General features: G+C 59.8%; 1 protein-coding gene across 5 annotated transcripts in view; it reads left to right on the top strand.

Annotated features, from left to right (window-relative positions):
* POR (cytochrome p450 oxidoreductase) overlaps nt 1-15,389 on the top strand; it is a 59,932-nt gene extending 44,543 nt beyond the window's left edge. For 4 of the 5 annotated variants that reach the window (XM_036112513.2, XM_036112507.2, XM_036112509.2 and 1 more), the window contains 14 exons: nt 5,603-5,651; nt 9,028-9,156; nt 10,522-10,671; nt 11,218-11,342; nt 11,640-11,729; nt 12,104-12,202; nt 13,121-13,237; nt 13,335-13,453; nt 13,591-13,772; nt 13,894-14,043; nt 14,135-14,405; nt 14,502-14,647; nt 14,742-14,827; nt 14,914-15,389. In XM_036112513.2, coding sequence (XP_035968406.2) covers nt 5,603-5,651; nt 9,028-9,156; nt 10,522-10,671; nt 11,218-11,342; nt 11,640-11,729; nt 12,104-12,202; nt 13,121-13,237; nt 13,335-13,453; nt 13,591-13,772; nt 13,894-14,043; nt 14,135-14,405; nt 14,502-14,647; nt 14,742-14,827; nt 14,914-15,058 — 1,858 coding nt within the window. In that variant the 3' untranslated portion in view covers nt 15,059-15,389. Of the gene's footprint in view, nt 1-189; nt 291-5,602; nt 5,652-9,027; nt 9,157-10,521; nt 10,672-11,217; nt 11,343-11,639; nt 11,730-12,103; nt 12,203-13,120; nt 13,238-13,334; nt 13,454-13,590; nt 13,773-13,893; nt 14,044-14,134; nt 14,406-14,501; nt 14,648-14,741; nt 14,828-14,913 lie in introns of those variants that run through there. The other variant, XM_036112512.2, reaches the window with a different exon arrangement.
* The last annotated feature ends 74 nt before the right edge of the window (nt 15,390-15,463 follow it).

Raw genomic sequence — 15,463 nt, 5'->3', positions numbered from 1 at the left:
CGCCTGGGCAGGCTCGTCCTGGAGGCATGACGAGGGTGCCCTGTGGAGTTGACCAGCAGTCAGGCGGTTCCCCAGGGGGCCCACCGGGTGCATGGGACCACTGGTCTCTTGCTTGGGTCCCGGTTTGCAGGCTGCAATCCCTACCTGCAATCCCTACCGAAGGAAGGCCCCAGTGGCCGGCTCCCCGACCTGGGAAAGAGCGGGCTCCAGGCACACAGCCCGGTGTGGAGCTGTCGGCGGGGTCGGCCCGGTTGAGGGCACTCAGGTGTGGACCCACGCGGACAGAGCAGGTGAGTTCTGCCGCCCCGAGCCTGGCAGCCGGGCTTCGTGGCAGGGGGTGGTGGGGGGCAGGTTCTCCTGCTCCTCAAGGCTGTGTGTAACCGGTGGAAACATCAGCAAACTGTACCGGGTCGTGTCAGGGCGGTGACTAGAGGCACCGGGTCCTCCTGAGTCTCCTCCCCGGATCCTCTGGAAGCCATCCCCGGAGCCCAGGGGAGAGGGTGGGAGTGTTCCTGCTTTCCCAGGGCTGAAGCTACTGAAGGGGCCCTTGCTGGCCTCCAGAGGTGCTCACGCTTCTAGGGAGAACTTCCCCTCCGAGCAGGAGGGCTAGCCCATCTTGCCCGCCCTCGAACGTTCCCAGCCAGGCCTGCCTGGCGAGCCCCCCACCTCCCTGCCCCCCACTTCCCGAGCTGCCAGCCTGGAATTCCCGCCCCATGCATGTGTCAGAGCCACGCACCCCTGGGCGGCCAGAGCTGAGCTCCGCCCGCCCGCCCTCCCCACCCCCGGCTGCATGGGCCTCATCCAAGAGCCCGTCGGCTGCCCGGTTTCTGTGGCTTTCTCTTGGGAACCGTTTTCTGTCTCAGAAGAAAGCCCAGTTCTTCCGCGAGGTCTTTGCTGGTGTCTTCAGACGCCCTGTGGGTGGACTGTCTGGTCCACCCTTTTGGTCTTAGTACGTAACACCCAGTGCCACCGGGCATCTTTCAAGTCCCAGAGTGACCCAAACGGCTTTCTTCCAGGGAACACCCTCTTTATCCCTGAGAGTTAACCAGGCTCCGGATGCTCTACAAGGAACAGGGAGGGGAGGGCGCAGAAGCCAAGACACAGTGTTTTCAGTAAGAGGAATCTGAGGCCTTGCGAGGCCACCACTCGTCCGTCACAGGCCCATTTGGTGGCAGATCCAGGATTCAAACTCGAGCCTCCCCCACTTCGGGGGGTGGGCCTCCCATCCTCCATGATTGTCCGCGGAGGCTGGTGCCGGCACTCGCAGGGTGGTTGGGGCACCCCTCCTGCCTTCCGTGAGCAAGTCTCAAATCCCCCTTCCTCAGATGCAGCTTCTACGAAAACTTAGTCCTTGAGAAGAGGCAGGAGTTGGCTTTTCTGCTGCTGTCAGACCCTGACGTCAGGTGGGTCAGGAGCCCTCCAACAGCCTTCTCCGGCCCAACCGGCCCAGAGGCCACGCTCCGTGCCGGGCGTGGGGCTGAGCGCAGAGGCCCAAGCAGCTCCCCCCGAGCCTCAGATCCAGCAGTGAGTCGGGAGCATGGAGTTGAGGGCCCGGACGGAGGCCTGTGCCACACGAGCAGCAGGGAGAGGTTCTGAAGAGGAACTTGTACGTTGTGTCTTAAGGGATACGTAGGAGCTCTGGGACAGAGAGGAAGGGCATCGTGAGGAGAGACTCCGGGGCAGCCGTGAGCGGGAGGTCGGCGTGGCCCAGGGCGTCTGGAAGGTGCGAGACGCGCTCCGCACCACAGACCTCTGTGCTCCTCGGAGTAGCGTCTGTGATACGGTCCCTGCTCGGGGCTTTGCTTTTCTAGTTGTCCTCGTTGGACGGAGCCTTCCAGATCTGTCTCCACGCACGTTTCTAAATTTAGGATGCAGTTTTTATTTTCTTGGTGCGGAAGCGTTACGTGCTCGTTGTAGGAAAAAGAGGGGTGGGGGACATGGGAATAGAAATCAGCCAAAGAAGGAAACAAAAAAAACAGTCACTCAGCCCTGGGAGGGAACAGTTTTCAGCGTGCTCGTGTGTGCCCTTCCGTACCTTCCCTTCTAATCGGAATGGGATTGTGCCACCTGCATTATTCTATAACCTGCTTTTTCCACTTGGCAGCGTATCTCGAACATCCTTCCCTGCTGGTGGATGTGATCCACGCTCCCTGATTCTTAGACATTGGAGTTGTCCCCTCCTTTTATAACTGTAAAATGCATTTGTAATTTGAAAAACCAAAATTGGGAACATCACAGGAAGCACCTGCCTCGTATTCTAACCCCGCGATATCCCCCTCAAGGTGCTGGGGTATTTCCCTGGAAGCCCTGTCTCTGGGAATAATTAATGGTGTGCGTTCCGTTATTTTAAGGACACACACTCTTGTTTTGCTCCTCTGGGTCGCGCATCCTCCCCCAGAAGCGGCCACGTGGGAGGGAGGCCGTGTCGTGGTCAGCACTGGGGGGGCACAACTGGGTGGATGCTTTTTAGGTGTCAACTAAGTGCATTTTGTTTGTTTTCGTTTTTGGTTGAAGGGAAACTCACACCTTGTGAACTTTGCCATTCTGATCATTTTTTTAAAACGTACAGATCAGTGGCTCTCGTGTGGCCGTGGCCACGTACAAAGGGAAATCACGTGTGGTTTCGACCCTGCTCTTCTCTTCTAGTGTCTCATCGGCAAGGTTTGCGTCGCCGAAGCGTCCGTTCACGTTCGAGTTTGTTTCAGCGTAGGTCATCCGCTCCCACGGCTCAGAATTCAGCAGGCATGCAGTGGTGGGAGTCCCAGCTCCGAGCCCCGGGAGAGCGTCCTGGTCCCGGCGGAACACAGACGGGAAGGGCAGGGAAGACGGGGCTGTTCGAGGCGGGGCAGGGACAGAAGCCGGACATGCGGTCTGAGATGTTGGAGCAGGGAAGGGAGGGGTGCGGGCCTGGCTTGCTCTTGCCCTGCTTCCCGGAGGGGTGGGCGTGCCCCGGGGGCGGGGGGGCTCTGGGTTGGTGATGCGGAGTCGGGGAGGGCCTGCTCCGGGTTCCTGGGCAGCGGGGCCATGGCTGGGCGGGAAGGTCTGGGCAGCGGCACCCTGCTGCCTCCCAGGGGACCCCACAGGTAACGCCCTTGAGCCCTGGGGCCCTGGACCTAATGTAGTGAAAAACCCAGGGGGGCGTAGACAGGAACTTCTGCTCCCTTTACGTTTGCAACATCATGTGTCTAAACAGCTTGGCAGAGCCCTCCTTAAAAGGAAGCTTCCTTGTTGGTCTTTCCACAGACTCCAGCCCCCTGGCCCCCACAGACAGCACTTCCATGCAGTGGTAGGGTGTGCGCGTGACTTTATTACACTGTCCCGTGCACAGGAGGCCGCAGGATGTCGTGGAAAGGGCAAAGACCTTGGAGTCAGACTGCGATCGGGCCCTTGCCTGACCCCCTTACTGGCCACAAACTAATATGCTGTTGGGCCTCTGGAAGGTGGGCACCCAGTCCCCCCGGACACAGTGCTGCACCCTTTATGTCCATGTCGTCATGCGACATTCGCAAAAGCCTGCAAAGTGGTATTTGTTAGTCCCGTTTTCAAGACGAGGAGCAACGGAGCCCAGGTTCAAGCTCACTCGCTGCAAGTCTGCAGGCCGCAGCCCGGGCTGCCCGGCTCCAGAGCCCCTGCTCGGCCCTCCCCCTCGTGGCACCCCTGCCGGCCCGAGGGTGTTGTTTGTGGGGAAAAAGTGGGTTTGAGAAGCAAACTGTGGAAGCCCAAACTTTATTAAAATAGAATATCCACAGACAGGTACACACAGAGAGATGATCTCAGCAGGTGAGCAAGGGGGAATTACCGCCCAGATCAAAGCGCAGATTGTTCTCGGTGCCTTGGGAGCCCCTGCTGTCCCTCGCCGCGTCCTAACTCCGGTCCATGTGCATTGGTTTCGCCTGTTTGGGGACTTTGTACAATGAAGTTGTACTCACACTCTCTCTTCCATCTGGCTTCTCGCGCTCAGCACCCCACCCTGGGACTCATTCATTCCCGGGCGCATAGGGATCATTCATTCATGCCGCGGTGGAGAATATTCCGTTGTCTAAAACAGTCGGTTTGTTTGTTCTCCTACGGGTGGACGTTAATTAGGGTTGTTTCCCGTTTGGCACCCACATGTCTAACACTGCTGGAACGTTCTATGCGCGTATCTCGATGCACGGGCCCCGCTGTGCTCTGTCTGGTGTGCACCAGGGAGTGAGGTGCTGGGTTATGGGCGGACAGAAGAGACTGCCAAGCAGCGTTTGGGAGCAGCGGAGCCGAGGTCCATTCCAGCAGCTTCGGCTCTCTTCCTGGTAGGAGCCGTTCTAACGAGCGCTGTGGCCTTATTTCCTGTTTCCCTGGTGACTAACAGTGCCGCTACTCTCGACAGTAGCGTTAGATGCTCTCTCTAAGAAAGCGCTTGCTCACGTCTTTTGACGGTTTTTCTGTTGGATTATCCAGTCTTTTGCTAGTTGATTGGTAGGGTTTTCTTATGTTCTCCACCTGAGTCCTCTGTCAGATACACAGAAGTTGCAGACACCTGCCGTGCCGTGGCTCGCCTCTCAGTTCCTTAGTAGTGCCGTTTTGAACGGAGACGGCCACACTTTAGCGTTCAGACTTGTCACTTTATTCAGACCGGCCGCACTGCACACATCCCGAAGATTTGCCATTCAGAGAGAGGTCTGGTTTTGGCGCCTTGCTGTCTTAGGCCTGAGGGTACCTGGCCAGGCTCACTGGGCATCTTTATTTTTTATTTTTTCTTATTTTTTAAGGATTTATTTATTTTAGAGAGAGTGAGAGAGCACGAGCGGGAGGGGGAGAGAGAATGTCCAGCAGATTCCACATGGCGCGTGGAGCCCGATGCAGGGCTCGATCCCACGACCCTGAGATCACGACCTGAGTCCAAACCGAGTCCGACGCTCGGCCGACTGCACCACCCAGGCGCCCCTCACTGGGCTTCTTTAGATGACCCTGCAGGCCTGGGCAAGGAAGAAGAGAAGGGAAAGGACCGGAAATGGAACGGGGGGCAGGAGGCCAGCAGCAGGGAGGTGGAGGGTGGGCCGGCAGTGGTGCTGCTTTCGGGAGGATGAGGTGCAGGGTTCTAGAAGGTGCTACGGCCCCAGGGAACAGGTCACAGTGGTCCCAGTGCGGGGACGGGAAGGGGGGCTTGGGAGCGGAGCAGGGGTCTGTGGGGTGAGGCAGTGGATGGGAGCATTGGGCTGGAGGCCACGGTGGGACACAATCCTGAGGGCCATCCCGGAAGAAGTGGTGTACAGATCGGTGCGTCCGAGTATGGCGTGTGGAAGGGAGTGGCAGGCGAGGCCGGGGACAGCTTCTGAAGGGACTTGCGTGCCCTGGTCTGTGGCCTTGGGAGCCTGCGGGGACTGGAGGTGAGACAGGGCCATCGGGACCCTTGGCTGGATGGCGAGGGACGGGAGTAACGTCCTTGACCCTTCTTTGCTCGCATGGATCTGGGGGCTGGAGGGCCTGCCTCTGGCAGCGGTGGCGTCTCAAGAGGCTTTGGACTGGCTGCAGAGGACGTGGGGAGGCTGAGCCGGAGGGGAGCTCAGAGTCCTGCCCCCGGGCCACGCGCATCCCATGCCCACCGGGTACTTTTGTCTTTCAGGACTTCCTCCGTCAAAGACAGCAGCTTTGTGGAAAAGATGAAGAAGACGGTGAGTTTTCTCCATGTCTGTGCCCTTCCCCGGGGGGTCGTGGCCCTAGTGGATGAGGGAGGCAGGCCAGCTCCGCTGGACAGGAGGGGAGAGCAGGCGCGAACATTCTCGGCTAACCAAAGCCCGAAGCTGCTCTGCCCTGCCCAGAAGGCTTACCCTCTTTTTCGGATGTTTACTTCTTGAACCAACTGCACTGTAAGACTAGCCCCTCCCTCCGACTCGGGGGGCTCTCCCTTGTCCTTCCTCCTGGTCTAGGCCCCAGGCTCGAGCAGATAGAAACCTCACACAGCTGTGGCCAGAGCCCAGCTGTGGTTTTCTCTGGTTTTGTTGAAGTATTTCGTTTTATGGGAAAGTACTACATTCAAACGCTTAAAATCCCAAACTCTCCTGTCCCTGCCACTCATCACCATTGTTCTTAGCCTTTTGTGGATCCTTCTAGGGCTCCTCTATGCCACCAAAAAACCCCCAGATCCTTATTTTACATCTTTTCAGAACACAAAAGGTGGCAGTTACACACATGTCATAAACCATGCTTTTCTGTACCTGGTTTTTTTGTTTTTTGTTTTAACTTATTGATGTGTGTCAGAGCTCCTTCCATAGCAATTCCAAGACCCCTCCCTCCTTTACTGTAGCTGCCTAGTGATTTCATTCTATGACCGTGAATACAATCCTTTGTTTTTGCTCTGCCCTGTTGGTGGGGGGGAGGGGGCGTCGGACTCTTTCTAACCTTTAGCTCTTACAAACGATGCTGCTGGGACCCTGGAGACCAGTGTCCACATCTGCAAATACAGTAAAATCCCAGAAGTGGAATTGTTGGATCCAAAGGTGTGTGCATTTGTAATTGTGATAGAAGCTGCCAGATCCCCCCCCCCCCCGCAACGCCCGCCCGCCCCGGGGTCACACCAGTGCGCCCTCGTTAGCTGTGTGTGGGCAAACCTGTCGCCCCACAGCCTTGCCAGGAGAGTTTATCATCCAAGTTTGGAGGTTTGCCAGTTTTCTCGGTTAAAAAAAAGCTATCTCCAATTTGCATTTTTCTTGTGAATGGGTTTCAGCAGATTCTTGTGTGTTATGCCAATGGTGTTTCTTTTTTTTATAGATTTTCTCTTCAAATCTTTTGCCCACTCTTCTGTCGGGATTGATCCTTCTCGAGGAATTCCTTAAAATGATGGAGAGTAACCCCTTGTTTGTGACACAAGTTACAAATATTTTCCCAGTTAAAAGTTTGTGTTTTGACCTGGTTCATGTGCACGCATGTGCGTGCGTGTGCGCGTGCGTGTGTGCATGTGTGTGTGCGTGCGTGCGTGTGTGCGTGTGTGTGTGTTGCCATGTAAAGTTATTCAGTGAGGGTACTTTATTCCACCTGTGACTTCTGGACTTTCAGTTATTTGCAATTTGAGTCATTAAGCCTAAAGAGAAAAGAATCCTTGCACATTTTCTTTTCAGTGCTTTCTAATACTTTCTCATTCATAATTAAAATTCAGTCTGTTCGGAATTTATCCTGCTGTACAATGCGAGGCATGGATCCACTACTAAGCTCCATGCAGTTGCGCCCGTCTTTTCCCCACTGGTTTTATCAAATATATGATTCCCACATGTATTTGGGCCTTTTTATAGATTTTCCTGTCGCAGTACTTTGATCTGGCTGTCTGTGGACAGTATCCTACTGTTTCAGTTACTGAGGTTTAACAAAGCTTGCTTTAATTTCCATATTGCTAGGCCCTGCCCCCAACCCCACCCCAGCTCTTATTTTCCTGTTTTCCTGGCCATTATTTTATATGTATTTGTCTGGGGTAACGGCTTTAGTGAGATACAGTTTACATTGCATACAGATCACCCTTTTAAAGTATACACTTCAGTACTTTGAATGTATTCCCAGAATTGCACCAACCACCACCACCGTCCATTCTAGAACATTCGGTACCCCAAAAAGCCACCCTGTACCCATTAGCAGCCATTCCCCACTCCCTAACCCGCACCCCCCTCAGCCTGAAGCAACCGTTCATCCACTTCCTGGGCCCCTTAGAGAGTTGCCTGTTGGGGACCTTTCCTATAAACGGAATCATTCCGTGTGTGGCCTTTCGTGTCTGGCACCTTTCACTGAGCTTCGTGGCTTCGGGCTCCATTTCGTGGCACGTGCCGGCCCTGCTTTCCTTCTCATTGCCAAATCACGTTCCAGCGGAGGGATTTATTTCTCCATACGACCTCGAGGATGAAGTTGTGGGGGTAAAAAGAGCTGTTTGGATGTTGCGCTGGCTGGTGTTGGTTTCTGGATTGATGCGGGGAGAACGGATCTCTTGAACATTGAGTCTTTGTGTGCAAACTCCGGGCCTCTTGTTTCGGTTGAATCCTTCATCGGGAGCTTCTTGCAGGTTCCTCGGAAGGGTTATCTCTAAGTACTTCATATGTTTTGATGCCGCTGTAAACATTTAGGTACTATTTCATATTCTGTTTTGTCCCCTTAACCTGAAATCCTAAGACTTCCCTGTTTTGCTAGTTTTTGTAACGATTCTTTAAAAGAACCTTTGTAGATGATCTATAGGACATTCAGGAAATAGAAAAGGTATGAGAACAATTTAAAGCAATTATAATCCATACATTTTTTTTTTCCTTTGTACCCACACGTTAGGGCTCCGTGGAAAAACCAGACAGCAGTCTAGGGCTTGAGGGCACTGGAAACCTACCGCAGAGAGACCTCATGTTACATAAAGGGACCGGAAGGTGGACATGCCTGGCTTCCGCCTCCCAGCCTTCCACATCCAGTCAGCTGGGCCTAATTTTCTGCACCCCAAGCCGCAAGGGAGTCTGGGGAATAGAGGTCTGGCTTCTCAACAGCTGCGGGAGAGGCCACAGGAAGAGGCGGGTGGAGTGAAGAGCGTGGGAGCCCGTCCGCTGGGTACCTTTCCTATCGTCTGGATTTTTATAAAGAGTATTTTGTAGTCACAGTTCTCCATGTGGAGGCTATTGGTCTGCTGCTTGCTAGTCTTTCCCCTTTGTGCGTTTGTGTATAAACAAAACGCGTAGAGGTACACGTGACATGGGTCTAGAACAAAATGGGAGTATACTGTACATACCTGTTTGGTCACCTTTTTTTTTTAACTGAACATTACATTGTGTTTTTTTCCCGTGTCATTTAATAATCTGTCCAAAGTGTGATCTCGAGCAGCTGCGTGTCTGGGTGGCCTTGGTCACCGTGCATCACAGTAGCTGCGGCAGCGAGAGGGTTGCCCCAGAGGGACTTAGGAGGACTGGAGGCAGGAAGGAAGAGGGTCCCCTTGAGGGACCCCACCTGCCTAGCCTGCCCTGCGGTCACCTGGATCTCAGGTGAAGCCTGTGACTCTTGGTCCCTCACTGACCCCACGTGTCTTGCTTTCTCTAGGGCAGGAACATCATCGTGTTCTACGGCTCCCAGACGGGGACGGCGGAGGAGTTTGCCAACCGCTTGTCCAAGGACGCCCACCGCTACGGGATGCGGGGCATGGCTGCAGACCCCGAGGAGTATGACTTGGTGAGCACTCCCCGCACCTTGGCCCTTCCAGTAGCGACGAAGGCGTCCGGAGCGTGGAGACGTGTAAGGGACTGAGCCAGCCGAAGGGACGGACAGTCATGGGCATCTCCTGTCGCTGGTCCGGGTCACCGGGTGGCCCCGGGCGTGCCAGTGTGAGCTCCCGGCGCCATGCACGTCCAGCCTCCCCTGCCCCGCACGCCATAGGCTTGCCCAGGCTGGCCGGTGCAGGGAGACCGGACTCAAGCACCTAGTGGATCGGGTCTCAGCAGTCCAGGGAGGAAGGGTTTCCCGTTTCTCCCTTGTGCCCCCAAACCGTAGCGGCAGGGGAGGCAGCCCGGGCAGCCCGGGGGGGGGGCACTGCACGGAGCCCTGCAGCTGGGCTGTGAAACGAGGCTTTATTAGCTCGTGTATTAACTGGAACAGGAACAGGACCGGAGGGAAGGGCCCAGGGAGCCTGAGAATTGGGGATTAAGGTCCCCTGTTGGGAGCTGCAGGATGCCCCTGTCCCCCATCGGCTCCCCTCAGGTCACCCCAGGCCTGTCTGCCGGACTTAGTGCTCACGTCCTGCTTTCCACTGCCCCCAGCCTCTCCTGCAGGGGACGCAGGGCAGGCTCGCCTTGCTCATTGGCCTCCTGGCATTGGCTGTTTGTCCTTTCCTGAGCATGGCGATGGAAACTTCCAGCCATCTGCTTGCCTGTTTATGGGGGCGGGGGGGGGGGGGTAGGAGAGCTAATGCCAGCCAGGTCGCCGGCCCCAGGGAGGGGAAGAGGCTGGCCAGGAACAGGTGGTCCTGGGAGAAGTCCGGAGTTGCCGTCCTGCTCCTCCCCGGATGGGGTCCTTGTGGGTCATGGCCCAGGCCTGATCTGTACACGGCCCAGCGTTTTAGTCTCAGGGACCAGCACCGCCACCCCTCTGGCTGCAGATCTCTGTGTTAGGTTGGTCAACGGTTGGTAAGGAATTTGCGAGAGCCCAGGCTCCGCTGTGCTCCTGGGACTTTGCGGGACGAAGAGGCTCTCCCCCAGGGGCCCAGGTTCTGAGTGCCAGCTGGGGGCTCAGCACCCAGGCCCTCACCCGTGTTCATCTGTGCCTGCCGTTCCCTCCCCTCGGGAAATACACCCCCCTCCACTCCAAACTGCAGATGTCTAACTGTCCCACGCACCGGTTCAGCCCCCTCCGTGCAGGCCTCCCTGACTGCTCGGTGCCCTGTCCTGAAGGAATCCCCGGCCGACCCGGAGCCTGTGGGACACCCCTGCTGGCAGCTGCCCCGGGCAGGGCCTGGGCCCACCTGTCTGCATCCCATCAGGCACAGACCTGACGTGGCTCAGTCAGGGTTGTTGGGCCCGGGCCCTGCTCTTGTGTCCCCAGGCCGACCTGGGCAGCCTGCCGGACATCGAGAACTCCCTGGCCGTGTTCTGCATGGCCACCTATGGTGAGGGGGACCCCACGGACAACGCCCAGGACTTCTACGACTGGCTCCAGGAGACCAACTTGGACCTCACTGGAGTCAAGTATGCGGTGAGTCACCCCATCTTCTCTGCAGTGGCTTTCCCTGCCTGTGGCACCTCTCCCGGGCCTCTGGACCCCCGTGTCCAAGGGGAAAGCCTCCCTCCCGTTCCCACCTCACTCTGATCGGCCAGGGCGCTTCAAGCTGGGGGGCCTGGCGGGGAGGCCGGGGGGAGGCTGCTCCGGGGACAGCCCTCTCTTCTGGCCTGGGCCCCGTGCTGAGCGTCTCCTCCCCTGTCCCTGGCCCCACTTTGCTCCCCGGGGGCACGGGCTGCGGGAGCTGACAGGCGAGAAAGGTGAAGCAGGCTGGCCCCGATTTGGCTGGGCCAGGAGCGCCGGGTAGGGACGGTGAGTTGCCCCTGCTGCTCACCCAGGGGTGAGGCTTACAGGCTGCAGGTCACCAAAACCCAGCCACTTCCGGGGGCCAAGGTGGCCCACCTCACCGTGCCGGGCATCTGGCAGCCGTGGAGGCCCGAGCGTGCATGCCGTGTGGCCGGCTCGGGGGAAACCCACCCCTGACCCTGACCCGGCCTCGGACCCGCCCCTCTGCCCGCACAGGTGTTTGGTCTTGGGAACAAGACCTACGAGCACTTCAATGCCATGGGCAAGTACGTGGACAAGCGGCTGGAGCAGCTCGGCGCCCAGCGGATCTTTGAGCTGGGGATGGGCGATGACGACGGGAAGTGAGTGCCCCCCCCCCCCAGCCCCGGAGCCCACTGGGGTTAGGGCCGACTGTGGCACGCGAGGGGAGGGGAGCACAAAGCCACGTGTCAGCAAGCCTGCTGCCAGGCACACCCCGAGGCAAGGGAAGGCGGTCCCCACCCCCCACCTGCACCCCCTTCTTTGCCTCGCCCCCTCCTCTCGGCTGTCCCGGCCCCGGGGTTTGCACAGACCCTCCAAATGCTGCCCGGCGCCGTGGGTTACATCCCTGAGAGGCCCTCGGGCTCCCCGGGGCTGGGCTCATTCCCTCGTGTCGCCAGCCTGGAGGAGGACTTCCTGACGTGGCGTGAGCAGTTCTGGCCGGCCGTGTGCGAGCACTTTGGGGTGGAAGCCACCGGAGAGGAGTGCAGGTGAGTGTGTGCCCGCAGGCTGGGCGGGGAGCGAGCGCCCCCCAAGGGTGGGAGAGCTGGCCTGCGGGGGCCCCGGCGGGGACCCCACGAGAAGCCGGTAGAAGCTGTCCCAGAGCGCGAGATTGGGTCCAGGCACTCGGGCTCTGCTGGGCAGTGCTGGGCAGTGGGGGCTTTCCTTACCTTCTCACGGAATGGCCTCGAAGCCGGCAGCTCGCCAGGCCCCCCCAGCCCTCCTCCTTGTCGGCTCCCTCTCCTTCCCACCGCCTCCAGACCCTCCCTGCAGCGGGGTGGCAGGCATGATCTCAGTCCCCGTCCCTGAGGCAGCCTCCCTCCTCCCAGGCCCCTCCCCGCCTCACCCTGTCTCCCCTTTCCAGCATTCGCCAGTATGGGCTGGTGGTCCACCCAGACATAGACCCGGCCAAGGTGTACATGGGAGAGGTGGGCCGTCTGAAGAGCTATGAGAACCAGAAACCGTGAGTAGAGAGCGCGCGTGGGGTCCCGGGGCCGCAGTCCTGTGTCCGCTCCTTATCTCCACCCTCGTCCCGGAGCGGGCAGGGGTGGGGGCACCCATGATTTCCTCCCCACCGCACAGGAGGGCATAAGGCCCAGAGCAGAGAGGCGGAGGCCACCCTCGGGCCCTCCCAGTGGTCCCCCAGGCCAGGGCACCACACCTGGCAGACTGGCACTGGGTCCGTTAGTGCTTCCTTTGACCTTTTGCCCTGTAAAGATCCTGGGGCGGGGAGGCCCAGATCCGTGCCTGGACCAGGACAGCGTGAGTCTGGCTGAACTCTGGCAGAAGGGCTCACTTTCCTTAAAACCCACCTCGGTATTTGGACTTTTTTGTCCAAAAACAGTATTCCTCTCTCGGGCCCCTGACTCACCTTACCCCTGGGTGCCACCCGGACCCCTGGAGCCGCCCAGGAAAAATCCCCCCGTTACCCCAGAATTTAAGACCAGCGACTGAGCAGAGTAAAACTGCTGGTGCACGGTCCAGGGCATGTGGGGTGAAGGAGCTCTGCTCCAGTCACTGGGGGGCCCGGGCACCCTCGGTCTTGGGGAGCCGTCTTCAAGGGGCCTGGTCCTCCTGCGCACTCAGCCCGCAAACAGGTAGCACGTGGAGGGTCTCCCCGGGTTTTAGGGGCCAGCCTCTGTTTCCTTATTTGTAAATAGGGAACTGATAACCTAGTTCTGCCCACTTTGGGGGGTTGTTGGGGGCCCTGCCTTGGATCGGGCTGGGAGAACCTTTCACATATTTGGAGAGTCTTCCTGGGGCCCTTGGAGGCCGGCTCTAAGGTTCCCTGTGTTCTGTGAAACCTGAGGGGTCCCCTGGGGGCAGGGAGATTCAGACTGCCGTCCCGGCCAATCACTGCGCTGCTCTCTTCCCCACCCAGCCCCTTCGATGCCAAGAATCCCTTCTTGGCTGCTGTCACTGCCAACCGGAAGCTGAACCAGGGAACAGAGCGCCACTTCATGCACCTGGAATTAGACATCTCAGACTCCAAACTCAGGTGCCGGCAGCCGCCCCCTCCCCCAGCCCTCTGGGCCTCTGGGCCGCCTTCCCCGACCCCTCCTGAGCCTCACATTCCCCTCGACCCCCACCCCCAGGTATGAATCTGGGGACCATGTGGCCATTTACCCAGCCAATGACTCTACCCTGGTCAGCCAGCTCGGTGAGATCCTGGGTGCCGACCTGGATGTCGTCATGTCCCTGAACAATCTCGATGGTGAGTCCCCGAATCCAGGCTGGGGGCCCCCCTGCCGCCCCAGGCCAGGCCCGAGCCCCCACAGTTCCAGGTGCTGGAGCAGACCTGCTGGTCAGTGGCCACTGAGCCCAGGCCCTCGTCCTCCTCTCCCCCCGCAGAGGAGTCCAACAAGAAGCACCCCTTCCCCTGCCCCACCTCCTACCGCACGGCCCTCACCTACTACCTGGACATCACGAACCCGCCTCGCACCAACGTGCTCTACGAGCTGGCCCAGCACGCGTCCGAGCCCTCGGAGCAGGAGCAGCTGCGCAGGATGGCCTCCTCCTCGGGCGAGGGCAAGGTAGGCCCGGCCCGGCCCTCCCCTCCTGCACCCCGGTGTCCCGGGCCCGCCCCAGCCACGCGCTCGCCTCCTGCACCCCGGCCCCGCCCCCCGCGCCTCACCCCGCTGCCGGCCTCCGCAGGAGCTGTACCTGAGCTGGGTGGTGGAGGCCCGGAGGCACATCCTGGCCATCCTGCAGGACTACCCGTCCCTGCGGCCCCCCATCGACCACCTGTGCGAGCTGCTGCCCCGGCTCCAGGCCCGCTACTACTCCATTGCCTCGTCCTCCAAGGTGCGCGGCCGGCCTCGGGGGCCGGGGACGGGGACGGGGCCGGCGGCAAGGGGCCTCGGGCGTGCGCTCACCCCTGCCCCGCCCCCGCCAGGTCCACCCCAACTCCGTGCACATCTGTGCCGTGGCCGTGGAGTACGAAACCAAGTCCGGCCGCGTCAACAAGGGTGTGGCCACCAGCTGGCTGCGGGCCAAGGAGCCCGCCGGGGAGAACGGCCGCCGGGCCCTGGTGCCCATGTTCGTGCGCAAGTCCCAGTTCCGCCTGCCCTTCAAGGCCACCACGCCGGTCATCCTGGTGGGTCCCGGCACCGGGGTGGCCCCGTTCATCGGCTTCATCCAGGAGCGGGCCTGGCTGCGGCAGCAGGGTGAGCACGTGGGCCCGGGGCGGGGTCCCGCGGGGGTCAGGCGTGCCTCCCCTCCCCCCCTTGCCCAGCACGGCCTCACCCCTGCCCCGCCACCAGGCAAGGAGGTGGGGGAGACGCTGCTCTACTATGGCTGCCGCCGCTCGGACGAGGACTACCTGTACCGCGAGGAGCTGGCCGGGTTCCACCAGGACGGCTCCCTCACCCAGCTCAACGTGGCCGTCTCCCGGGAGCAGCCCCACAAGGTGAGACCTCAGGCCGCCCCTCGGGGCCGGGGTGCTGGGACTCCGGGCCGGGGTGGGGGGGCCTCCTCACAGTGCCCCCCCCCCCCGCCCCCAGGTCTACGTGCAGCACTTACTGAAGAGGGACAAGGAGCACCTGTGGCAGCTGATCCACGAGGGCGGCGCCCACATCTACGTCTGCGGGTGAGCGAGGGCAGAGCAGGGGGAGGGACGAGGCCCACCCGCCCGCGGGGACCCCCTCGCCCAGCGCCCCCTCCTTCCTGCCCCAGGGACGCTCGGAACATGGCGAGGGACGTGCAGAACACCTTCTACGACATCGTGGCCGACGGGGGGGCCATGGAGCACGCCCAGGCCGTGGACTACATCAAGAAGCTGATGACCAAGGGCCGCTACTCCCTGGACGTGTGGAGCTAGGGGCTGCCCGGCCTGCCTCTGCCCCTCGGGCCCCTGCAGACTCGCTTCCCCGTGTAATCACTGCCCTCGCTCCCTTCTGCCAGGGTCCTGGGTGGTTTGTGTGCGGCCTCGCCCCCGGGAGGCAGGCCCAGGGACAGAGACTGGTCCAGGCCCCAGGCGCACACCGGCCCCGGGTCAAGAGTGTGGATTTTGTAAACCCCTCGGGCCCTTGGGGGCTGAACAGAACGGGCTCTGAGCTGAGCTGGGCCCCAACTCCCTCCACGTTATTTTCAATGACTGTAAATAATTTTAAATGATCTCTGGTCCTTGGAATAAAGTTCTGTTTTCGGTATTTGCTATTGCTTGGGTAGATCCGGGGCCTCCCCCTGGGCCTCCTTAACTCAGAGCCCCAAGAGGCCATGTGGG

Source organism: Halichoerus grypus, chromosome 6 (genome assembly GCF_964656455.1).
Source record: "Halichoerus grypus chromosome 6, mHalGry1.hap1.1, whole genome shotgun sequence".
In the NCBI taxonomy this organism is placed as follows: Eukaryota; Metazoa; Chordata; class Mammalia; order Carnivora; family Phocidae; genus Halichoerus; species Halichoerus grypus.
This window is presented reverse-complemented; position numbering and strand designations above follow the sequence as displayed.